A 26,209-nucleotide genomic window follows, 5' to 3' on the forward strand; every position below is an offset into this window, starting at 1 on the left:
TATCTTCTTCATTTGTCAATGTTTAAGCCTATCCAACTCGACGAAATGGCTGGTCTTGTTGTCTACTTCTCAAGTATGATAATATGGAGGAGTGAAATCTGTGAAGCATCAGGCTTATAGAAGTGAGTTTTGCTGGCGACTTTTTAGAGGTCCACTTATGAATGCAAGAGGTAAATTAACAAATGAATTGTGGACAGGAACACATAAAAAGGCAAAGCAATGTAAGTCTTTTTGGAAGATGGCTTTTCATTACCACTTTAATCTCACCACCACCACAAGCCACCATTGCCCAACCATCATCATTACCAACCATCTCTACAATTACAACCACCAATACCCAACCACGCCCGCTGTCAATCATCAACAAGTCACTACCACATTAACCACCTCCATCCTCACAACCCACAACTAACATAACTATCACTACTGCCCATCACCACCACCCCTACTGTAAAATTGTGCAAGTTTGTTACTATTTACGACAGCATTACCACCACAACAAGGATGTACATCAATGAACGAAGAGCACACAAATTTCTTTCAACATAAGTATTTTAAATTCTTTTCCACTAAGGGTGTGTTTTGTATGATGGAAAATGTTTTCTTGGAAAATAAGTTGGTTTTATACTTATTTTCTCATGTTTGGTTGGTGAGTGGAAAATATTTTTCGAAAAATATTTTATGGTGTTTGGTTGGTGAGTGAAAAAATATTTTTTAGAAAATATTACTAACTGTTAACTAGTATATTGTTGCCTCTAGCAACTCAACAATTTGTAAGAACTAATTTAAGCATAACAAATATAAAATATAAGCAACTACTAATTAGCAAATAAAGGAGATATTTTTCAACATTTTGTCAGGACAATCTCAAGATACTACAGTCAATAGAAATACAACGGAACGACAAGCTTATTCAACCTTGTGAAACAAGCTACATCGATGACAAAATGGAATATGCAATTAGCAAAAATATCATAGGTAAGTCTTCCTCTATGCATATAAAAATAACAGTACATTCAACGAATATTGAAAATGGGAAAAATTCGGGCTTCATTATTTTTTATTTCAAGCAGTGAAAAATTGAAGCAAAACACAATAAAAAATATTTCTGAGTAATGTGGATTTTTTGAGTGTTGTTGGGGTGGGGGCATAAGCCACATTTGTCATTTTTCTGAAAAATATCTTCGCAGTCATTTTCCCTTGAATAGAGGAAAATGAGTTATTTTGAAAAATATTTTCCCAATATAGAAAACATTTTCCTATCATACTAAACACACATATACAGTGAATTTTCAGAAATTAAATTCATTCTCTAACCTTAACGTATACAAGTGAAATAATACTCTCCATTAAGTAGAGAATTGTGTGACCCTGACTAATCGTTTAGAAACTGAAATTCTAATTACACGAGGAGAAATTAGTCAAATAGATTCCTTCTATTTTTATTCAGACCCACCATTCAGATTTTTCAATTTTTTTTATAACCCACCACTAGATTTAGAAAGTGGGTAGCTGGAATTTAGCCCGTCGCCCACAACATGCACGTTATTTTTTTTATTTATTTGTATTCCTGGTGATTGATTCTTATTCCCAAGGGACTAGATCCCACGTTTATGAACAAACTTTTCTGTTGGATTTTTCCAGTTTCGACTTTCAATTTTTGGGTCGGATTTAAATATTTTTAAAGGGAGAATTTTTATATTTCGATTATCCATTTCAATTATTTGCTTTTATTTTTTTTCAAATAGGTTAACAGAAAAACTATAACTTATAATACAGGTTGGATTTGTTTGGTATGACGGAAAATATCTTTTTTATCGTCTTAAAAAATAAGTAATTTTTTTTACTTATTATCTAGTGTTTGATAAGTAAACAAATGCTTCATTTTCAACCTTAAAATTGTGAGTCGAATCACTAAGCTAGCGAAAATGTAGAAGCTCCTAAGAAAAAATTATAAAAAAGTAAATAAAAATATTTATACGTGAAAAAGTAAATAAAAATATTTATACCAGATCTAGTAAAAGAAAATAATATAATTGTCTTTTTTTCTCTCTAAAAGAAAGACTAACTCCTAGAAAACGCCCATGTCCGACCCTCAGGCATCAGGACCCCCGCACCTCATACCACCAACTCCACCGGAACCACCGGACCCAATAACCATTGTAGAAGATAACACCTTCTCAAAGACACCAAAAGACAGTTTCAAAGAGAGACTTCTAAATAAGAGCAGGTCCATAAACGCGTGCTATAGCAATTTAAATGGTAAAACCATTGAAAATCACGCTAACAAAGAAGAGGCTATCCAGCTAACAAGGGAAGACATAAAGAAAATCTATCAGCCACGACAATTCGCAGTTATAGTGAAACTATTTGACAAAAGAATAACTCACAATTATCTGAAATCAAAGTCAGTGGAGCTTTGAGACCAACAGATCTGAGACCAACAGAGCCCTTGATTGATCTAGGATGTGACTTTTACATAGCAAAATTCAATAAACAAGAAACACATGGCAAAAACACTTCATGGAGACCCCTGTTTTGTCACCGAAAGTTTTTTATCAGCCTAGCAATGGGAACCAAATTTCTTACCTAAGTAAGCGACACAAACTCATGCGATTATTGGCATCTGCCTTACACAATTACCAATAAAGTTCTATGACCAAAAAATTAAGGAAAAAGTTGGTAACAAACTGGGAGCATTATTGAAGATCGATACTTGTACTTCATTAACCCTTAGGGAAAGCTATGCCAGGATTTGCATCCAAGTACCATTGGATATGCCGGTTAAGACCCAGGTCATAATTGGTAGTCACAAGCAGAAAATGGTCTACGAAGGAGATGGTGTTCAATGCACCGGATGTGGCAGGCTTGGGCATACGTTACGAAGTTGTGCCTTTTCGCACAGTATATCCACCAAAAAAATAAAACGACGCCCAGAACTTCCACCAAAAATAGCATCGGAGGCTGAAGAATGGCAAATTGTCTCCTTCTCCAAGTGGAGATCGTATACCAGAACTGATACAACACAAACAAGAGGAACATGAAACAACCATAAAACAGTCCAATACACCCTCCAAAACAGTCCACAAATCACAACAAATCGTGGACCAAATGAAGACCTCACTCGGATTCGACAAATACAACAAGAATACAAGAAACAAAGGTGTATTTGACACCCAAAACAACCACAAATCGTAAAGAACAAAATGAAAACAAGAACACAAATTTTTGGATTCAACAAGACACAAAAACAGTCCACTACAAACAAAAACAAGATTACAAGAATAAAATGATAGATATTGAGATATAGATTTGTTACAAGACTTAGGAACAAAGTGTGATTCAAACACTAAAGCCTTAATTAATGTAACAACAACACCACACTCATACGGTGACCGCCAAGGGAACCACTCACCTAAAGATCCACCATTTTCAAGCAAAGAACAATATTGACTTTTCCAAGCCCTATACTAAGGATGACTTTTCCAAGCCCTATCTAAGAACTATACTAAGATGTTGCACTCTCCAAAGAGAAAATAAGTCTTTCAAATGTTCATCATTCATTAACTAAAGAGAAATGGCCTAAAATAGACTATATATAGTATATTACAAAAGAAAGATAAAATGACTCCAATGCCCTTAATGAGGTGGGTGGCAATGGAGTGTCATTTATACAAGGCTAAAAGACCAAATGACCTTGAGGCTAAGTGACCAAAATGACCTTCATAAAAAGGGACAAAATCGTGAACCATCAAATATGGTCCAAACCCGTAAGTCCTCTAGTCTTCAAGGCTCCAAACAATCTTCCACACACGGGTTTGTTCGATGGCATGCTCAAAATAACCCTTTCAAGTATGATTCTGTGCCCTCCATGGGACCAAAGCTTGATTCTTCATGTAGTGACTTTGAATGATGCCATCGAAAGCTAAGGCGGCCATTTCACTTGTATCAAGAGCTTCCTCCTCTATAAAAGGGGAAAACATCATGAAGAAACATCCCAGGTAAAAATGTATGACGCCACCACAGGTACATTCCTTGAGCACAATTCATTCAATCCTATTTCCAACCTCCCCAAAACATGGATAATTATGTATTAATTAATAATACTAATCCTATTAATAAAACTCCTTTACACCCAAAGGAGAAATAAAAAGCTGGAATTGGGCCAACAAGCTCTCCTGGCCATAAATGAGCTGCAAAAAATAGTTTTTCTAAAGTCAACTCCCGCCCTTTTGCAAGGGAAGAAGTATTTACACCATCTACTCTCACTCCTCCAGTAAATACAACATTCACTACACACTTAATGCTGAAGGCTCCAAGGGGGACCACCCCCCGCCACAATATGGAAACTCCAATGGAGACCTCAATTTCTGTGTATTTTGGAGAGATTAACCCCATCGATAATAGGGATAATCATTATCCTAAGACATTTGACATGACCAAGGCAGTCATGTTAATTAACTCCTCTTACCTCTTTACCCCTAATCAAATGACGAACCCTCAAAGCTCCACTTCACATTTGCCAACAACATCTACTTCCCAAAATGGCAAACCCATCCTCCTCAACACTACTTCCATTGAAAGAACCTCTGATCTTTGTATCAGCACCACATCCTCCCAACCGGATCCAACCTCATGGGCAGAGCTAGTACTCAGGGGCAAGTCAATCTCCTATTGCCTTATAATAGGAGATCAACCAATAGTCCTAGTGATCCAGGATTCAGCTTGGATGTCATAAATAGTAAATGAGGGTATAGATCAAATAACCGAGGGACTGGGGTACCAACTTTGGGTTCAGATAATACTCCAATCCCAAATGTTAGGAATGTTGAACATGATGAACTCTAATGAGTTCAGCTCACTTATGAACCACACATTCAAGAGTATTCCATTCTACCCCACCTCCTTCTATCTCTCAGAAAGAAAGACCCTAAATTTTGTGCCATGGACATAGTTTAACAACCCCAACCTAATACCAACACTAGGGGTATTCAACGAGGTCGAAGGCTAAGAAAAAACAAAATCCACATGCTAAAGGAAATACAATAGACAAATACAGAGATGGAATAATTCCTAGCAACTTTTGGGTACACAAACACTGAATTTTTTACTCTGAAAAAACCTCTTTAGAAAGAATACGAAGAGCCTTACAACACAACTACTATAGTACTTTATTCGAAGGAGATGAGGTCCTTCAAGCTATACTTGAAGAATATGACAAACCTGACTAGAGTATTAGTCTTTCTGAGCCCTTATTCAGACCAAATGAAGCCTCCACAAAAGGAAAAGGAGAAAAAGCCACTAGATTATCCACCCCAACCCATCTGACCTCATGAATTTCATAATCTGGACAAGGGGGAAAATAGTGCTAACTTTAGGCGTCAATGTGATGCTTTTGGCAAAGCTCACAATCCTGCTATAGTCGCTCTTCTTGAAACCAAAATAGTTGACCATAAACATCTCACTAAACTTCTTTATTTTGATAGACACCTGGAGTCAAGTGCCACTAGTATTAAGGGTGGCACTGTTCTAATGTGGAAGGAGGACATTATAAAGCTTCAAAACTTCTCCATCTCTCCTCAGGAAATCTACACTATAGTCAAGGTAAATTTTGACTCCCAATCCTGGCTGGTCTCTGCTATTTATGCCAGTCCTGACCTTAACATGCGTATCATGCTATGGGATGAGCTCTACCACATCTCAACCACCTTTAAAGGGGATTGATTGATTAGTGGGGATTTCAATGAAGTCCTGAGAGCCAATGAAAAATTAGTAGGGGCTCCTATTAATAATAATAGAGTTAAAAGACCATGGGATTGTTTGAATTGTCGTAACATGGTTGACTAGGGTTTAGAGGGTGCAAGTACACTTGGACTAATAAGAGGCACATAAATAGAACTAACCTTATCTTGGAAAAACTGGTTAAATGTGAGGCAAATGACTCATGGAAAAACTAGTTCCCTGAGGCCCTTGTCACAAACCTTCCCAGAACCAAATCTGACCATTGCCCCCTTTTTTTCTCTCTCTCCAAAAGAATCCAAGGCTCAAATAACAGACCCTTTAGATTTGAGCCCATGTGGTGCAGCCACCCAACCTTCAAAAATATTATGAATAACTACTCCATCCCTCCTAACACCCTCCAACAAGCTATAACCAATTTTTATGATCAAGCCTTTGACTGGAACGATAATATCTTTGGAAATATCTTTCACAAAAAAAATGAAAAAAAAGATCATTTCCGGACTTAATGGAATCCACAAGTCTAGTAACTACCACACTAGTTCCTTCCTCTAAAACCTTGAAAATGTCCTCCTCTATGAATATGAGGGAATTCATAAATATGAAGAAGACTTTTGGAAAACCAAGTCTAGAATCACCTGGCTCACTCAGGGGGATGCCAACACTTTTTTCTTCCGTGCCTCCACTATCAATAAGAGAAGAAGGAATAAAATACTAAATTATAAGATGATATGGGAAACACTATCTTTAAGGAGGAGAATATTAACTCTCATGTCCTAGACCACTTTTCTAGGCTTTACAGCACTTGACAAACCCATTGTCCTAACAACCATTTTAGTCCTATAAACTTTTCTAATGTCCTCACTGAGGAAATAAGGAATAGTTTGGCAGCTCCCCCTCCCCGAGAAATTCTAAAATTCTCTTGGCTCTTAAATCCTTTAAATTTCTCAAAGCACCTGTCCCTGGTGAGCTTCATCCCTTTTTCTTTCAAAATTTTTGAGCTGAGATTGGCCCCAAAATCATGAATTTCTACAAAGAAGTGCTCTCTAGCAGTACCATACCTTCTGCTAACAATGCCACCCTTCTATGTCTTATCCCCAAGTGTAGAAATGCCAGGCACTTTGAAGAAATTTAGGCCCATAGTTTTTTGTAGTACCAACTACAAATTAGTGGCTAAAATAATAGTTGATAGAATCAAGCCTTATCTCCCTACCATTATAGGTCCCAGTAAGCTAGTTTCCTAGTAAATAGAAGAGCTTCTGACCATGCCATCATCATCCAAGAGTACACAACCCACTTTGGTAAGATAAAAGACAAATTCTCTAACATGATCCTCAAGATTGACCTAGAAAAAGCTTTTGACAAAATTAAGTGGTGTTTCATAAAGGACATCCTCCAGTTTTTTGGTTTCCCTCATAACCTCACCAAGCTCATCATGTTTTGTGTCACCATCACTTCCATTGTTGCCCTGGTAAATGGAAGAAAAACTCCCTTTTTAAACCATCTAAAGTGATTAGGCAGGGAGATCCCATGTCCCCCTACCTATTCATCATGTGCATGGAGAGACTCTTTAAGGGAATTGAGGCTGAAGTTCATGCCAAAACTAGACCCCATCAGCATCCTTAATAGTAGACCAAAAATTTCTCACCTCTTCTTTGCTGATGATCTCACTCTACTTACTAAAGCAAATGCTTCAAATTGTCACACCATTATCAAGATTCTTAGGACCTTTAGCTACACGTCTGGGCAAACTATTAATCATACCAAGTCCAAAGTGGTATTCTCTAAGAACTGCACTAATGACAACTCTACAATGTGCTCCCAGATTCTAAATATTTAGGCTAGTACCAATTTTGCAAAATACCTTGTCTATCCTATCTTTACCCTAAAACCCCAAAACAATGATTCCCAATTTATTTTTGACAACATGAATGCCAATTTAGCTGGGTGGAAAACTAAGTTTCTCAACATAACGGAGAGGACTATCCTTGCCAAATATACTCTAAGTAGCATCCCCACCCATATCATGCATTATATTAAGATCCCTAACAAAATCAATAAGTCTCTCAATAAAATTCAAAGAGACTTTATATGGGTAGCTGTGTCGAGAAAAAGAAGCTCTATCTCCTTAGTTGGGATGTCCTGACCAACACCAAAGCCTAAGGTAGGCTTGGACTTCACAAGAGTGAGCTGAGAAATAGGGCTTTGCATGCTAATTTGGCTTGGATGTTGTTTCATAACCCAAACAGCCTCCAGAGACAAGTCCTCCTTTCTAAATACTACATCCCTACTAGAGAACCCCTTAGCAGAAAAGGAGCCTCTAAAACTTAGCAAAACATTCATAAAAATTAGAGTGACTTCTCAAAAGGCATTAGGCGGAGAATAGGTAAATGAAACAAGGTCAACTTCCTTGAAGATACCTGGATTCCCCACTTTGGAAGCCTCAGAAGCATCATCCATGGTTCCTTTAATAACCAATATCATAACACCACCATTAGTGATCTTTACACTAATGGATCTTGGGATTTCTCTAGACTTTCCATATAACTCCCTTCTATCATCAAAAACATCATTATCAGTCTCCCCCTTATCCAAAATTGTACTGAGGAAAACAAACCCATTTAAGACCATACGACCAATGTTGTTTTCACCACTGGTAGTATGTACTCCTTCCGTAGGAACACTAACCAAGGAAAGAACCAAGGGAAAAATTTTATTCTTGTGTGAAGGGTCCAAAACCCTAACAAGATCAAGACCTTCCTTTGGCTTCTCATGCATAACAAACCGCCCACCAATGACTACCTCCACCATATTACCATCAATGTACCTCCCCAATGCCAAATTTGTAACAATCATGAGAAAATCATAAGGCACATCTTCTTTCATTGCCATAACGCCTCTCTTTTTTGGAATACTATGGTAGCTAGAAACTGCTATAAACCTTTCCTCAATTGGCACACCAACGATGTGGAGAACTGGCCCCACTTGTGGTAAAACATGAAAGTGAAAGTCCTTCAACAATTGGATGAGCTGGGATACTCTCTTTCCCCACTGTTTATGGGTCATCCGGCTTACCTGAAATGACAATACCTTCAATCACCTGAATATAATAATGTTATTAGCTTAGCCTCTGAATACACTCTTCTTGCTAAGGTTATTAACACTTCTATGACTCCTCCCATCTCTATTGACATCAAATGGGAACCACCAGGAAGTGGTGTTACCAAGCTGAACACATATGGGTCAACTTCTGTTAACCTTGGGCCAGAAGGTCTATGTGGAGTTTTAGGAACCATAATGGGGATTGGCTTTTAGGTTTCTACCAACACATACCTCACACTACCCCTAAAATGGCCGAGCTTCTAGCCCTTAGAAGAGGGCTAATCATAGCGAAGACCAACAACATCAAACCTCTTACTATTAAAACAGGTACAAATGCCATTATTCACATGTTAGCTAACGATCACCCTCTGTATCATAATATTATTGATGACTGCAAGAAATTGCTAGCGGAGCTGGAAACAGACCCCTGACCTAAGTCTATAGAGAACAAAATGCAGTGGCAGACCTACTGACAAAGAAAAGAACCAAAGCAACATTCTCTGACCTTCCCACAATAGTATAAATAATGCTAAGTTTTCTTATTGAAATTGAATTAGCAGATAGATTTGGAACCTTTTTTAACGTATTATTAACAATCCATCTCTAACCTATCGGGCCGAGATGTGGCCCCGAATAGTTTTTGGCTCCTACAGCTGATACGAGCACGAACTCTCACCCCCACCCTCTTAAAGCTTCTTAATTTAAGCCTATTTAACCAAAATAATAATAATAATAATAATAATAATAATAATAATAATAATAATAATAATAATAATAATAATAATAATAATAATAATAATAATATTTCTTTCGTATCAAACACCCTTAGATTTTTCATTTTCTCCCCCATGAGCCCCACAAAGTTCCAAAGAAAAACCCATTTCTTTTTTCTAAATAGCCCAAAAATAAAATAGGATAACTTACATAAATCCCTGAATCTTTAAGTGATATTACATAAAATTCCGACTATTTTGTTAATTACATTTTATCCCTATTTTTTGAAATGGTGATATATATGTTATATGGTGATACATATAAAAAAGTGATACATTTGAAACTAACAAGATATTTATTTAAGGAAATAATAGATTCTCTTTTATTCATTGTATTCTTTTATTTAAGGAAAGATATCTAATTTTTCTCCTTTTTATTAGATTTGATTTAGGTGTTTTAATTATGTTTCTCTTTTTCATCTTTAATTATGAAAGATATTTTCTTTGGTCTTTTTTCTCCTTTTTCGTCTTTAATTTTAATCTTTTTTTTAGATTTAATTTTAATTATGTTTCAATTCTGTTTTTTTTTTTTAAATATTATTACTTTTATTTCCTACACTGACTACACCATTTTCTTTCATTAATAACATATGAATCATCCAATAATTAAAATAAATAATTATATCTACCATATGAATCACCATAATACTATATATCATCCATTAATATCATATGAATCACCCAATAATTAAAATAAATAATTGTATCTACCATATGAATCACCATAATATCATATATATGAATCACCCAATAATTGAAATAAATTATTGTATATATCATATGAATCACCATAATATCATATGAATCACCCAATAATTGTATTTACCATATGAATCACCATAGTAAAATATGTATCACCCGTTAAAATCATACAAAATGTATCCATCGTATGAATCATCATATTACCCATATAATGATATCATATTTATCATTCATATGAATCGCCATTAAAAAAATAAACATGTATGAATAACTAAATAAATTTATATATGTATTAATAGATTTTTTTTAAAAAAATGGGAGACATTTTAGGAGAGAAAAAAAAAATTGTATGCATTAATGAAGGAGAAAAATCAAGAAAGAAAATGATTTAAGCATTAATGGAAGAGAAAAAATCAGAAAAGAGGATGATTTAATTGTTCATAATTAGGGAAATATTTTAGGAAGTAGTAAAAATAGAATGTGGGATATGTAAATTTAAAAAAATAAGAAATATTAGCTAATATTATGAAATCTGTGTAATTTATCGAAGAAAATAATCCTTTTAATTGTGCAACACGAGACCAAAATCATTAGCCCATTTCTCGTCTATTTAATGCTCCTCGCTATTGGCTCATTCCCTCCACGTTCCCATTTTACTTTGTCTACTCTCCAATATCCTCCCCCCCCTCTCTCTCTCTCGTAGCAAACACCGATGGCCGGTAACTCGGAGGACGAAATCGTCTCCGACGACGTTAAGTTCGGGTTCAAACGCGCAGAAATGTATGAGCTTAACCTTACCGGTACTGCTACAATTTACGATCGTCACGTATTCCTTTGCTACAAATCACATGATACATGGCCTTCTCACCTTGAATCCTCCGACTCCGATCCACTTCCCAAGCTATTTGCTGCTACTCTTAAAGCTCGCAAGGATGATATCAAACTCAAGGTTTGTGGTTTTATCAACTGATTACTTAAGTCAACGACGTTAGTGATGAACTTCGTTCTATTGGACTGAGTTTCTGGTTCTGAAATTAGCAAAATCGGCGATAAATTTTGGCATTGTTTCGATAGCATTCGAGTGGAGAGTTAGAAATACACCTAAATTATCTCAGCATACCTAAACTATTAAGTGTGAGTTTTCTACTTAAATTATATCGAAACACACCTCAACTATCACCAAATGTTTATCAAATAGTTGTGGTCTGTTTCAATAAGCATTTGATGAACTTCACCTCTATTGGATTCTTCAGAAATTAGCATATCCGCGCTAAATTTTGGTATTGTATAGATAACATTAGAGCGAAGAGTCAAAAATACACCTAAAGTATTTGGGTTTTTTGAGTTTCCAACATGAACTATCACCAAATGTTGATTGAATAGTTGAGGTGTATTTCGATAAACATTTGGTGATAGTTCAAGTATGAAACTCACACACTTGATAGTTCGGTATGAAACTCAAAAACCAGAATACTTTACGTGTGTGTTTTTTGACTCTTAACTCATAACGTTGTTGAGATTTGTTTGTCACTTCTAGGGACACGAAATGTTGAAAGTATAACACAAAGTATAAGAATTCTTAGCTGATTGATTAGAGTGCACAATTAGTAGGTTTGCTTTATTAGCTTTTTAAATGCGTATTGGATGAATTTTTAGTACACAATATGAGAATTCCACTTCGGTGATCAATTAGAATGCTGTCTGTAGTTTTACTATGTTAGCTTTGCAAGTGTGATATTGAGGTTAACGTGTTTATTGGCTGGGCGATTGTTTGTGGTAGACTGTTTTGACGATTTGCGAAGTACGTGAAGACATTGGACTATCGGATGGAGATGTTCTAATTTTTCCTGAAATGATCAAATACAGGTAGTTTTCAATGTTCTTCTATGTTCTTTTAAAAATCATTGTATTATTCTGTATGTAGTAGTGATCAAGTATGTAACTCGTCTCTCTGAAAACAAGAAAAGAAAAGTAAACATAATGAATTTGACTTGATTCTTTTTTCCTCACAACATTATGTTATTTTGGAAGAAGTTAGTCTTGTATGATTAAATACTACACTGGTGTTCTCTTCTATCTCATAGAGTAATATTTTTGACACTTTTCCTTATGAGAATTGTAATGTATAGTATTTTTCGAGTACTTTCTCAATATCTAAATTTTGATTTAAAATAAATGAATTAATGTAGTTTGATTTAATTCGTTTTTGAGATTTGACTTAGTTAGCGAAAAGTAACAAACTAGTTAAGACTAAGGGCTTACTCTTTTAGTTACCTCATGATTTCTTTGCAACATATTTGACCTAAACATCGTATGTATCTCCAAGCATTGCCTTACCTTGAGTTTGATTTTATATCTGGTTCTTTTAATCAAGGAGTTTGAAGGAGTCAGATGTTGATGCTTTTGTGGAGGATGTGCTTGTGAATGGCAAGCCCTGGACTTTTGGACCTCAGGAGCCAATAAGTGGTGCTTATGTATTTGTCTGTGCCCACAACAACCGAGATCGAAGATGTGGTGTTTGTGGACCAACTCTGATTGAGGAATTCAGCAAGGCAATTGAGTCCAAGGACTTGAAAAATGAAGTTTATGTGACAGCTTGTTCACATGTTGGTGGCCACAAGTATGCTGGTAATGTGATAATCTTCAGTGCTGATAAAGAAGGGAAAATTGCTGGGCATTGGTAAGAGCTAATTATATACTTATTAAGGTGCTCTTTAAGTTTCCTCAGTTCCTAGACCAATTCATTAGTATGTGGCATTTTAAATGGATCAAAGTGGAGACTCTTCTCATTAGAATGTCTGTTATACTTATTTTATATGTGTCCATTGTCATAATGCAGGTATGGCTATGTTACCCCAAATGATGTACCTGTTTTTCTTGACGAGCATATCAAAGAGGGAAAAGTCATTGAACGACTTTGGAGGTTTGCATTGGATGTGCTTTGCTTTTGTTTCTCATTTTGAACGATTTGGGGTTTGCTCTATATTTGTTATAAATTCTTCATCAAGCTTCAGGGAGGTTTGACCTTTGTCCACTTAATATTGAGGAAATATTCCAATGTTGTTCATCGTAAAAGTGTTAATAAGATGTAGATTTTATTCTTCTGCTTATTTATATATGTAATTATGATCAGAAATTACGCGAGTTTTTGCCTGGAAAGAGAGTCTGTTCTAGTCATTACCTTTAATCATCAATCATCTCACACATTCTAACTCGCTTGAGTAACCTCAGTTTAGACGTTCGGTAATATTAGTTATACAGTGGTTATTTCCTTAATCATTAAATTAAATGTTGGAATCAGTTTTCCTGATACCTCCAACCAAACGACCCTCAAAGCATGAAACATGGAATATAGACTTTGTGCTTACTTGGTACTCTTTTAGATGTTATTGAATATCTTTCGCTCATAGAGGTTACAAATTTAGTTCAGTCCATTTTTTTTCTTCTGAGTGAGCAGTGGATGTTCTCTTTTTCTTTCTGGGGTAGGTTGGCATGGTAAGAACAGTAATGTCTCCCTTATATTATGATGATGATCCTTATTAAAGAAAATTGGTTTGATCGCTCATTTACTCTATTCATCTCATAAATCTACCTAATGTCATAAAATATCATGTATGTTAAATGAACGTGGTTCGCTGGACAAACTTTGTAGATACTAGACATGCATATGAGTTGGCTCAGACGCCACCTATCCTAAAATTGACTATGCACAAATACATAAGCACAGATGCATACACACACATATCATGTATGTTGATACCCTATATAAACCCCACCTCTTCCAGATTATCTTTTTGCTGTTTCCTCAACAAAACCACTCACTGTGGCTTTAATGTAAACTTGAACTTAGCCAAACTCAATTGTGTTATTCGCACCAAGGTTAAAAATAGCTCAATCACTGGCATCACTAATAGAAAATTTGTGAGTGGTTACAAGATATGTTTTATAATTGCCTCATCTACTCATAGTGCCAAATTCTGATAAAAGGTAATCATAATAAAATTTAGTCCATATGTTTTTTCATGCTTGATCATGAGCTTTGCCTTGTATAAAGCTTTATTGGTGGTTGTATGTTAATTAATAGACTATCGTGATCAAAAGTAAATAAAGAGTGGTAGAAGATAATGGATCTTTGCTCTTGTTATTTGGATCTATTTTTTATTTTTTATTTTTTGCTTTTGCTTTTTTGCTGGTAATGGATGCCTATCTCAGCATTCAATTTGAAGATGAGCATGAATGTCAGAGTGGATGGTAGAAATTAGATTGATTTTGCTGACTAGTTATGTAATAGAGTGCCAAAGATGATGCCTTTCCTATTACAGAACAGTGATTTTATGGCATTTTACAACAACAACAACAACAACAACAAACCCAGTGTATTCCCACCTACTGGGGTCTGGGGGGGTAAGATGTACGCAGTCCATACCTCTACCTCTGAAGAAGTAGAAAGGCTGTTTCCGATAGACCCCCGGCTCAAGACACGAGATACCACACAAACACATAGTAAAGCACAGCACAAGATTACATAACATAAATACGACACCCATAAGTAATATAAAACAGAGGAAAGCACACAGATTTATAATAAAACATGGAACACGGACTCCTAACAAGAAAAAAAACCCCACCAAGTAATTCCCTACACTAGCGACTCAAACTGGCCCTAGTCCTCTGCCCTAATTCGCGTCTTCCAGACCTTCCTATCTAGGGTCATGTCCTTGGTGAGCTGTAACTGCTCCATGTCCCGCCTAATCACCTCACCCCAGTACTTCTTCGGCCTACCCCTACCCCGCCTAAAACCATCCAACGCTAGCCTCTCACACCTACGGACCGGGGCATCCATGCCGTTGGAAGCAATTTTAAAACTTCTAAATTGATATCTCTAAGTTTCAGTTGGAAGCAATTTGTTTAGCAGTTCTAAAGTAAAATATTTGCTCTCTTTCTCATATTTTTGGGAGTATAATTGTGATGATCTTTACCCTGGTTAACTGTAGGGGCCAAATGGGACTGCATGCTGAGATAACTGATAAGGTGAACAAGCAGAGTGTTTCCAATGGAACCACTGCGGACAAAAAAGAAAATGTGCCTGTAGAAACTGCTAGTCAGGGCTGTTGTCAAGGTGCTGCAGGATTTTCTTGTTGTAGAGATGCAAGTGCTGAGGGAAAAGAGGTAGAGAAGAAACAGGGAAGACTTCCTACCTGTTTCAGAAAATGGGATAAGCCTGAAGTTTTCACAGCCATTGGCGTGGTTGGAGCAGTGGCGTTTGTTGCTGTTGCTTACGGATTTTACAAGAAGTCACATTGAAATGTCGTCAAGACAGTGTGTGCATCCAGAGTTTCTTTTTAGAGAGTAATGATGTTACTCTAGACCATGACATTTGCCACGTGTTAGGTGTGAATTTTTCTGAGCACCCTAAATGGGCCACTTGGTTACACAACTGCCACTACAGATACCTACAAGTTTAGTCAATACTCTACAAAGATGCTTTAAAATTCCAGGTGTGGAGGTGGTTTTGGTTAAAGATGAATAATAATATCAGCATGGATTTTGGTATTTCGTTTATGCAGGATGTTGTTGCTAAAGTTTGAAGATTAAGTTGCTTTGTACATGCATTTCACTTGACTAATACTTTTCATTTGTCATATTCCTCAAACAAACATTTCAATACTAAACTTCAATATTTGCAAAACTTTTTTTTATAGCCACAGCAAGCTTTAACAGCTTGAAACAATTTTGCTGACCGTAGGCTAGTTAATGGAGCAATGTTTACTTTCTCCTGTGAAAAAGAATGATTGTCTCTAGCAGATATTGTTTAAAATGCAAATGCAGCTTCAAGAACATATTTTTCTTTATTTCTGTACTTTAAGAAGTTTGGAAATAATTGAGGGGTATTCCCACTTACCAAATGTGGAAAATAATTCATCTTTCTTTTCTTTTTCTTCTATTTTCCACTTCCCACTCTAACAAAACATTTATGAGCTAAACTGAGAAGGAAATGAAAAATAAGGAGCTAAAAAGATAGGAAATGGACATTCCCTTGCCATACTGTAGTGTAGGATAAAATGATGTCCTACCAAAAAACTACCTAAAAACTAAGTGTATGTGCAGATATTATAGTATCATACAAGATTGATCATGTACCCCTTTCCAAAATCCAGAGTGAAAAAGAATTGGACGGCTACTATCAACACAACTTGAACACCTAAAGAGGGCAGCTTGGTGCACTACATTTTTTGCTATGCACGAAGTCCCGGGAAGGGCCGGACCACTTGAACATCTATCATATGAAAATGTCATGTTCTAAGTTTCGAAATCATTTCCTCCAAGAAAGCTACTGACATCCCTTCTGGCTCTCCTACTCCTTGCTCAATCTGTCTCATAATCTGTTCCAATAACATAATATTCTTCGGCTGCTTAGTCATGTGGCCGCAATTTGAACAGTCTCTTAGAAGTAAAAGCAGTCTTTTTGCCTTGTCTCTCGCTCTCCTTGTCCCATGAACGCTCAACTGAAGCAGTGCTGCCATTGCTCCTTCCCTCAGGATCATTCCTCTGTATCTATCTCTGCAGCTTTCGCATATTAGGAGCAGAATAGCCACTGCATGTTCTTTACATTGTCTAGAACCTGTTGAGATGTAATACAATCAAATAATTAACATTCTGTACTCATGGTATCAGAATAGGTTAAGAGGTCGTAGGTTCAAATCATAGTGACACTCGAAAAATCAAAAAATATTTTACGTGGTTAACATATGAAAAAGAATCAGATTCGCACAAGGCATGCAGGCTGCAACATGTTGAGGCATAATAGCGTTAAGCGATTAAAAGTGTACTATTTCTAATGACTTAAGCTTTTAGATGAGATGGTCGAGCAATTAACCTTCCTCCATGGCCTCCACTAGACACTGGATTGCTCCTCCTGTTCCTGCTGCTTTCTCCAGTGCAATTCTTGATGAAGAAACAAGATTCTCTAGCAACGCCACGGCTTTTTCTATCAACAACTCTGAGGTGAGGTTTATTAGTACAAGCAAGGTAGCTACCCCACCATATGAAACAATGGAAGGGATGAGCTGATTGCAAGTTGAAAGATTGTGAAGTGTTGACAAGATGTCCAAATTAGCCTGTAAGCTCATGCTGTTGCATGATTGTGAATTTAACAATTCAAGTAGAAGTGGGATAGCCCCAGATGAAGCAATTGCCAGCTTGTTTGAACCACAAGAAGAGAGGGTCAAGAGAAATGCCACTCCTAGCTCTACTAACAATTTGTTTTCGCATTGAAGCACATCTAATAACACTGTTATGGCCCCTGATTTTGCTATGAGTTTCTTGTTCCTGCAATAAGTAACAAGAATTTTCACAATTTCAGTTCTGAAAATTAAACAGGCCTAGCAGCACTCGTATTGGTTAAAACATTTAGAACCAACTTTCATGGCATGTTTAGTATAACGGAAGTCATATACTTTTCTTGAAAAAGGACTTCCGTGATACCAAACAGGCCCCTGAATGAAGTATACACACCGCTAACCTTTCACTACGAAATGCTATACTAAGCAGAGCAAAAAGTGCAGCTTCAATGACTTCATAATCATTAGTACTCAGCATCATAACCAATGGAGGAACAATGCCTTTTTCGGCGATGTTGTGCCTTTGCTTGCTGGAAAATTGAGGAAGTTGTGTTGCAGCAAGGAGCTGTGCTTGTCTATCACCAAAGAGGAGAGCTTCCACCACCATTTCTTCCATGGTTGGGAAACCCCCTCTGCCCCTTTAGTCACCACTTGTTTGTTTATCAATATTTTGCTTCTCTCCTTGTATATGTATAAGGCTAGTATATTGGGTTGCTTCAAGAGTATGTAATGTGTGTGCTTTTTCAAGATTCTTCTTTTGATCTATACTTCTTGATTAGAAGGAACTGAAATCCGTTCCCATTTTAGCTCTTCTTTTTTACTTGACTACCTTAGGTGGAAATACCTTAGCTTGAATCTTTAACTTCCCTCTTATGGAAGTAACTGTCGTCAGCTTTATCCCCTGTTTTAACTTATAATCAAGAGATCCCCCATTCCCTTAGTTATAATATAGTAACCACACGTCACTATCAAAGATCGTGACAAAGTGGTAAGTACTTTTTCATTTTTAATCAAAGATTTCTCAGTATGAAATCATTTTTGATAGTGAAACTTTAACACCTAACATGGGACTTTCGCGAATCTAGATTGTTTGTCAGGCTCGGAGTGCTATCGGATACCGTGTGGGAAAACAAAAAAAAAAAACAATTATGCAAAAATGCAAGCTTTTTTTGATGTATGTAACGCATCTGCTGGTGAATGAGCTTGAAATACAATACCCATGTAAATAAGACGGATTCAGAATTTTTGTGTTATACATTTTAGGTTACGATCTTTATAATTTAATGGGTTTTCAATATAACATTTATATATCAACTAAATTTGTTTAATATAAAATATATATTGAACCAAAATTATCTAGTTCTGTAACAATGACTCTGCCCCAGATTGGATTGTTCAGAAAGAAGGCAGTAATGTTGATTTGGTTTGCCTTGGAAAAGAAACATTACATAATCAGCAACTGAAGAATCAAAGGAAAGCAGCCGTTAATCCTTTTGGCTTTTGCCTCTATACGCCGTAAACTTTACCTAAATCAATGCTTGCCACTGATCTTCAATCTAATCTCTTCCCTTTGTAGTAGCTTTTTGACTGATACACTATTTCAAAGGATACAACAAAGAATTAATAATTCAAAAAAGTAGTATTATTAATTTTCACTTAACGTGTCAACAAACTTGAAAATGAAGGAACATGTTACCGACAAAAATTTGCATTAATAAATACAGTACATAAAAGTGTCTACTAGTATATTCAACACCTTGATTCGACGAATGAAATTAACTTGGTAGATTGAGAATCTTGTTTGATCTTTTTGCAAGTTAGATGGATATATTTATTCATATGCTTTTATATATTAAATCTTAAATATTTTAAATAAATATATCATTTTATTCATATTTTCTAATAAAGTGTACAAGAAGAAGAATATAAGGGGAAGACTAGAAAAGAATAAATTAGTAAGGAAATAAGAAAAATTTTATGGGGCACAATTAAAATTTCATAATCATAACTGTAGAACTTTTTGAAAGTAGTTGCAAAGCTCATGGGTGTGATCATCACTTCATACTCACACTCGTCAAGTGGTAGAATTGAAAAAGAAGTTACAAGTTGACGGTTATAACCACCACTTCAAAGGATGAATTCGTCAGGCAACACTATAATTTTCTATAAATAGAGGCATCACTTTGATTATAAATGCAGAACATAATAAGCAAGATATAAGAATTAGTCTTATTTACTTTCTCTTCCTTTCTTTTTCTTTTTGTAGGATAATATTTATTTATTTTTTATTAATTTCTCCATAATGGAGTAATTTCTTTCTGTTGGGATAATTGATGAAACTTGATATATTCATAATATTATCACAGTTTAATACATCTTTCGCCTTAATCTTCAGCTATCTATGTATTGGGATTGTATTGGGATAATAACCTTTATCTAATTATTATTATCACAGCTATCTATTTTATCTCTAAGTTATTCTTATATTGATTTTGTTATCCTCACAGAGCGAAATTAATATATAATAACTAATGAGTAAAATAGTAGAGTGAGAGTAATTTTTAGTTATTTATTATTTCAAATCTTTAGTCTTGCTTCTTTCAGTTTATATTCTCACGGAGGGATTGACTCAAACAAGTTTATAGATTTGTGTAATCTCTATCTTATTTATTTCAGTCCGTATACTCATGGAGGGATTAACTCAAATAAGATTAAAGATTTGAGGGGTCTTTATCTTATGTCATTCAATTCGTATCCTCACGAAGTACTTGACTCAGATAAATTTATTGATTTAAAGATTACTCGCAAGAGGTCTTTACACCTTTAAGTACAATTAAGGCAAGATAATATTTTGATTTAACTATCACTAGTCTTAAATTATTTAACTGACATGATCTCACGAAATGGTGATTAAATATTTAATTCTTAGTCAGTAAAATTTAATTATTTTAGTAACAAATAATTATTCTATAGAGAAATACATGTGGAAACTGAAATTTTGTATAATATTATTATCAAGTGAATTCATCGATTCCCAGCTCTTTTTAAATATATAAATCTTTCAGAAATGGTTTATTTTACTTTAAGTAATTTATAATTCAAAAGTCACCTGTCATCAATTTGGTTCTCTTAAATAGTAAATAAGATAATAAAAATTTGTAGCCTAGATAGTTCCAATCTCTGTGAGACGATATCTTAAACTATGCTAGAATTTGACAGAGTACGAGCAATAAAATCTCATATATATTTACCTCGTCATAAGTTGAGCACATATGGATAATGTTAACATAAAGGATATTGTAATTAGTCCACTGAAAAATCTAAATAGGTCATTGCATGGAGGACCTCGATTCATCCTAGGTAGTTTCCTCCCAGTCAAAACATGGAAATCCAATTTTGCACCACAAGATTGCAGTCTCACCCAAACTACGTTTTGAATCTATATTCCTCAGTTGCCTACGAAACTTTTTTACGGAGCAATTTTGAAAAAAGTAGGAAAAAAAGACTGGTGCACTGCTAAAGATAGGTACATGCACTTCCTCCAACCTAAGGAGAAGATATGCAAGAATTTACATTCAAGTCCCCACGAACACTCATGTAAAAAAACAAGTCACTATTGAAAGCCATAAGCAAGAGGTAATTTATGAAGGATAATGACAACTGTGTATTTTTTGTGGGTGGATTAGCCATACCATGAGGACTACGTAGATAAATGTAACACCCTGAGACTGTACCCTGGGCGTCTCACAGTACTTATAATCCCGAAGGACCACTAACTAACCCATGACTAATACCTGCCGTGAGCACTGAATAATAATAATACTGAAAATATATGCAGAAGTTAGGCTGAAATTGCCATAAAGTTCATAAAATGAAAACAAATACTGAATACTGATAATAATACTGAAAAACTGAACATCTATTTGAAATAGTCTAGTCCGAAAGCCTCTAACTGCCTGAGTATAGAGTTGATGGGACAAATCCCCAACTAACTCCGACTGCTGAACATACTGAACTACTGGAATGCTGAAATAAATAACTCTGTCCTCAAAATATGAGGATTCACCACTATAATTGCTGCTGATAACCTGACCTTCTAAGTACGGTCAAGAGCCCCTGCATCTGAACCTATGATATGAGACATCATAGCGCAAAAGAAAGAGTATGCGTTAGTATTTTGAATGTACTGGTATGCTAAGTGAGTCAGACTGATAAATGACTGAATGAACATCATGAATAACTAAATAAGAGTGCATGCAAAACTGTAACTACTGATCAAGCTGACTATGCAATACTGTGCATATAACCTCTGTCTAAATTAGATTGAAACTGAAGTACTGAGTTCTGGTAACTGAATACTGACAACTGAGGTTTAGACTGATGGTGAAGTACTGAATTCTGATCGCTAAGTAACTGATAACTGATAGCCATGGTTCTGTAGAACTATTTGAGTTCTTTACTAAATTCTGAGACTGAATACTGATTACTGAGTACTGAATACTGAAACTGTAATTGTGAGAGTGTTTATCTAACTGACATACCCTGATTATAACTGAGTTGGGGTCTAATCTGTGATTCTAGTTGAAAGGGTGTTAGCACCTTGGCAAGGGCTAATAATGCCGCGTCAACCCTAATCTGGAAGGAAGACTCATGAATTATATATATGGTTGCGTCAACCCTAATTTGGCAGGAAAACGACTTACCCTATGCTGGCTTTGTAGTTATGTCACGTAGGGATTGCTAATAAGGGTCAAACCCTCTGCCACTAAACTGAATAGACACTGAATTGAGCACTAGACTGTACTAGGCTTGATTGAACTGTTACTAATTATGTTGACTGACTGAACTGAACTGAGTTCACTGAGTTCTGTAACTGACTGAGTACTACTATTTGTGACTTTCTTGTGACTATTCTATAGCTATTGTAATTCTAGATAAACAGCTAGATTGTCGGGTATTGAATACCCCTAGGACTCGATAGCATCAAAAGTAAAACATGGCAAAATCTTAAAGGCATTACATTAGTTACTTGTCGACCATGCATTCATTTAGACATTTTGTTAAGCATTTGAGAGGCATGAACTTGTGCATGAATGGGACCACATGATAACATGTGATGAATTCACTACTCAATTTACATAGGCATTCTATCAAACACTTGGGGAGCATAATTAATGCACATAGAAATCTTCAAGATATAAACATCATGGCTACAACATTCAACTTGCAAATTCAAGGGTTTAACATGAGGGTCACATGATTCTACATACTTGCTAATTAATTCACTTGAAACTTGTATGAATCTTGATTTGAAAACCATACAACAATACATACATGAACACAATCCAATTCAAACATGTAAATCATGAAATCAATAAACTTGTAGTTTTAAAAAGGATTCTTGAACTCCAAGGGTGGAAGGAAACCCAAGAATGAACACCTAACATACCTTAATTGTTGATTTCTTGAGAATTGTGGTGAATTCTTGGGACTCGAATCTTGAGCTTGATGAACTAGGGTTTGTTCTTGAGAGGATTTTGAGAATAAAGAATGAATTTTGCCCTTTTTGGGGCTTAATCTCGTGGTTTAGATGAATTGAGTGAGGGGAAAAGGACCTATTTTCCCTTGAAAAGTCAAATTTTTAATAAGCAAAAAATTTCCAGTGACGCAATTGGCACCGCACCGCGTCAATGGGTGCAATGCGGTAGCCAACGTGACGCATTAAGATCGCATTGGCTTGTTGTTTTGACCATCCAAACATAACCCTTACGAAATTCAAAAATTTTGAAACTCACCCAATACGACCTATTGACATCCCTAATCATGAATCAACTAGAAAATCGATATTCTAAGTTCGGAAAGATCAAAAATAAGATCATCTAATTTTGAGGGCTAAAAATGCTTGTAAGCCTTAACACTTAACTGAATTTTTCTGAGTCTGGGACCTTTTTTGGCATGCTATAAAGAACTGAAATGACTAGGATTTTACGGGGTCTTACAGTAAAATCATACGATTCTACAACATTTAAATTTCTTTACTCAAATAATGCTTCAAAACAAAGCGGTTGTAAGAATTCACACCTCCTCACCCTGATAAATTTTGTTAAGAGAAAAAAAATAAAGATTTACTTGAACGTCAGTAAAACTTTGATATGAAGTGCCATGACAAACCTCTGTCAAAGTGAGCCCATTCCCCAAATAGGACTGCTGATTCTCTTCCCCCCTCTGAAAAACTAGAACACGCGTTGACATCTCAATATGTACTCGTCGATACAGAGATGGAAAATATCAACTATATGCGCCCCATAAAACTCTTCTCTCGAAGCCCTTCTAAGCTTCCTTCCTCTACATTATGGTAACCACCAGTATCACTCACCCCTAGTTCCCCATCAATCAAAGAGGATAATCATAATCTCTCAACAATTTACATGGCCATGGAGGTCACATCAATTAACTCCCCAGCACCAACCCCTTATTAAGAAAAGTTAATGGACTAAAACAAACCTAACCTCATTTTACTAAGCACCCAAAGCATTTATCCAAAAACAAAAAAAAAAATTAGGAAATGAATCCCCCAACCAATTTTTCTAGTAACAACTCCACTTTCGCAAGATTATGTACCAGCCTTATTGTAGACACATAGATCCCCCTCGAAAGTCAAACCCACTCAACTCACCCACCTTACTGCGCACCCCATCAATTTGATAATTTTTCCTACAAAAAAATAACAACTCCACCCCATCTATCCTTATCCAAAAATAATAAATTCTGAATAAAAAAACACCTCACCACCCCTCGACCAACCCCCTAAACCCACATATCCCACATCATATTTTTCCCCTCACAAAACACACTCACACACACTATACATAAATACACACACTAGATATATAATACAAAAAAAAAGAAAATAATAAAAAGGCCTCCTCTATTTCCATGGATTCACACATGCACATACAACGCTAGAGAATATTTTTACACACATACACACCTACACAAAATGATATATACACAACACACACAGAACCAGAGTAAAAATCGATGAAAGGAGAGTGGAGAAATCAAAAAGTACAGAGAGAGAGAGCACAAAATTGAGAAAGGGAGAAAGAAAAAGAAAATGGTGAGGTGAAACTGAGAAGAAACAGATGGAGAAGTATATTTTTTGATGAATTCTCATCGAAAAACACCACTACCACATAAAAATTTGACTTGTTCTTCATTTTTCGTCACTGTTTGAGCTCGTCGGAGCTCTAGCGAGATGAAAATCGCACCCTAGTCTAAAAATGCTCTAGTAATGACCCAAATTCATCATAAAACACTAAATAACCCCAAAACCTGCCCTTCCTCCTCCTATTCTAATTTTTGATGAAATTCACCAAAAATCGAATGAAACAGACCTTCTTGTATGTGAAATTAGGTACAGGTTGTTCTTTATTTCGTGATTGTGGACGTTAATTATTGAAAATAAAATGGGTATAGATAAGAGTTGGGTTCATTCATAGTGAGGTTTGATTCGAGGTCGAAATTTGATTTGTGATTCATGTTGAGTTTTTTTGTTCAAGGATTTCGAGTCTAGTCTTTAATAACTTACGATTATCAACGGAAATCAGTTCTTTTGAAGTCCAATTCTCAATGCTACTCCTTTTTATGTTACCTCAATGTGGTTGATGATGTGATTTGATAGTATATTTTGATTGTATTTGGCAATTTTGATTGTCATGGCCTTGATTGTTTGATTTCTATCTTAAAATTCAGTAAGCATATGATTGGAAATAAATTAGGGCAGGAATTGAAAATTGATAAAAGTGGTTATTGGTTTGTTTTGATTCATGAATGGTTGTTTAATTCGGAATATGCGTTGATTTTGGTTAAACATGATAGTGTCATGTTTAGGTAGAGAATTGATAGGCAAATCCTAGGTTCTTGGGTAGGCAAACTGTAGGATTCTATATTATCGAATGTGCGGATGCTTATTTGAATGATTTCTTTTCTTTTTTTTAGCGCATTTTTATCAAATATATTATTCGTCGGGGAATGCGTTGAGGTCACATGTATATTTTTATTGGGGAATGCCCTGCGAAATTTTATATTCGGAAGACTATTTGTGATCAAGTCTCGAGGCATTGTGTAAAGCATACTTTAGGATATTTAGATTAGTTTAGGTTTTCATTTTAACACTTCTTTTTATTTTGGTCTGTATTAATTGAACCGGACACCTTTTTTTGAAATTTTGATTGTTTGATTGTTTGTTTTCTTGTTTATGTATTTTGTTGGTTTATGCATTTCATAGTATCATATTAGCCGAACCACGGGATTTAGTGATGCATAACACTTTTTCTTTAGTCAACAAAATTCTTAATCAAAATCTCTATTCGTTGATCAGTTTAAGATTCAAAAATATTTTGAAAAGGATTTTCAAAGGTGACTTGACACACCAGATTTATGCCAAGTGGCGAATCTGAGTTCAAGTTTTAAAATCCTTTTTCAAACATATTTTTTCTTTTGTCACTTAATAATAAAAAAACCTTTCAACTTAAAAATCAATCTATTTTGGTGAAAAAGGGGTGTGACAGCTCTGGCGACTTTGTTGGGGATTTTTTTAGAATTCGAGCTTCAGTTTTGAGTTGTATCAGCTTAGTTTGACACTATAGGTGTATAGACATTTGTTTTTGTTATCATTTTATCATTGTTTGATGCCTACGTGCTCTTTTTTTATAAATTTTTTTACGTGCCACCGCTTTATATCTGTCATCATATGCATTACCCTGAGTC

At 35.5% G+C, this 26,209-nt stretch overlaps 2 protein-coding genes across 2 annotated transcripts; one reads left to right on the forward strand and one right to left on the reverse strand.

Annotated features, from left to right (window-relative positions):
• Nucleotides 1-10,888: 10,888 nt before the first annotated feature.
• LOC107858820 (altered inheritance of mitochondria protein 32) lies at nt 10,889-16,005 on the forward strand. Its single transcript, XM_016703609.2, has 5 exons — nt 10,889-11,265; nt 12,097-12,182; nt 12,691-12,996; nt 13,156-13,239; nt 15,311-16,005. The coding sequence occupies exons 1-5, from the start codon at nt 11,029-11,031 to the stop codon at nt 15,618-15,620; spliced, it is 1,023 nt and encodes a 340-aa protein (XP_016559095.1). The 5' UTR covers nt 10,889-11,028; the 3' UTR covers nt 15,621-16,005.
• Nucleotides 16,006-16,333: 328 nt separating this feature from the next.
• Nucleotides 16,334-18,343, reverse strand: LOC107858823 (U-box domain-containing protein 7). The gene is made up of 3 exons (XM_016703610.2): nt 17,839-18,343; nt 17,194-17,645; nt 16,334-16,938 (listed from the first exon to the last, which is right to left on the reverse strand). Exons 1-3 carry the CDS (start codon nt 18,051-18,053, stop codon nt 16,610-16,612), a joined length of 996 nt encoding a protein of 331 aa, XP_016559096.2. The 5' UTR covers nt 18,054-18,343; the 3' UTR covers nt 16,334-16,609.
• Between the last annotated feature and the right edge of the window lie 7,866 nt (nt 18,344-26,209).

Source organism: Capsicum annuum, chromosome 2, assembly GCF_002878395.1.
Source record: "Capsicum annuum cultivar UCD-10X-F1 chromosome 2, UCD10Xv1.1, whole genome shotgun sequence".
Classification (NCBI taxonomy): domain Eukaryota; kingdom Viridiplantae; phylum Streptophyta; class Magnoliopsida; order Solanales; family Solanaceae; genus Capsicum; species Capsicum annuum.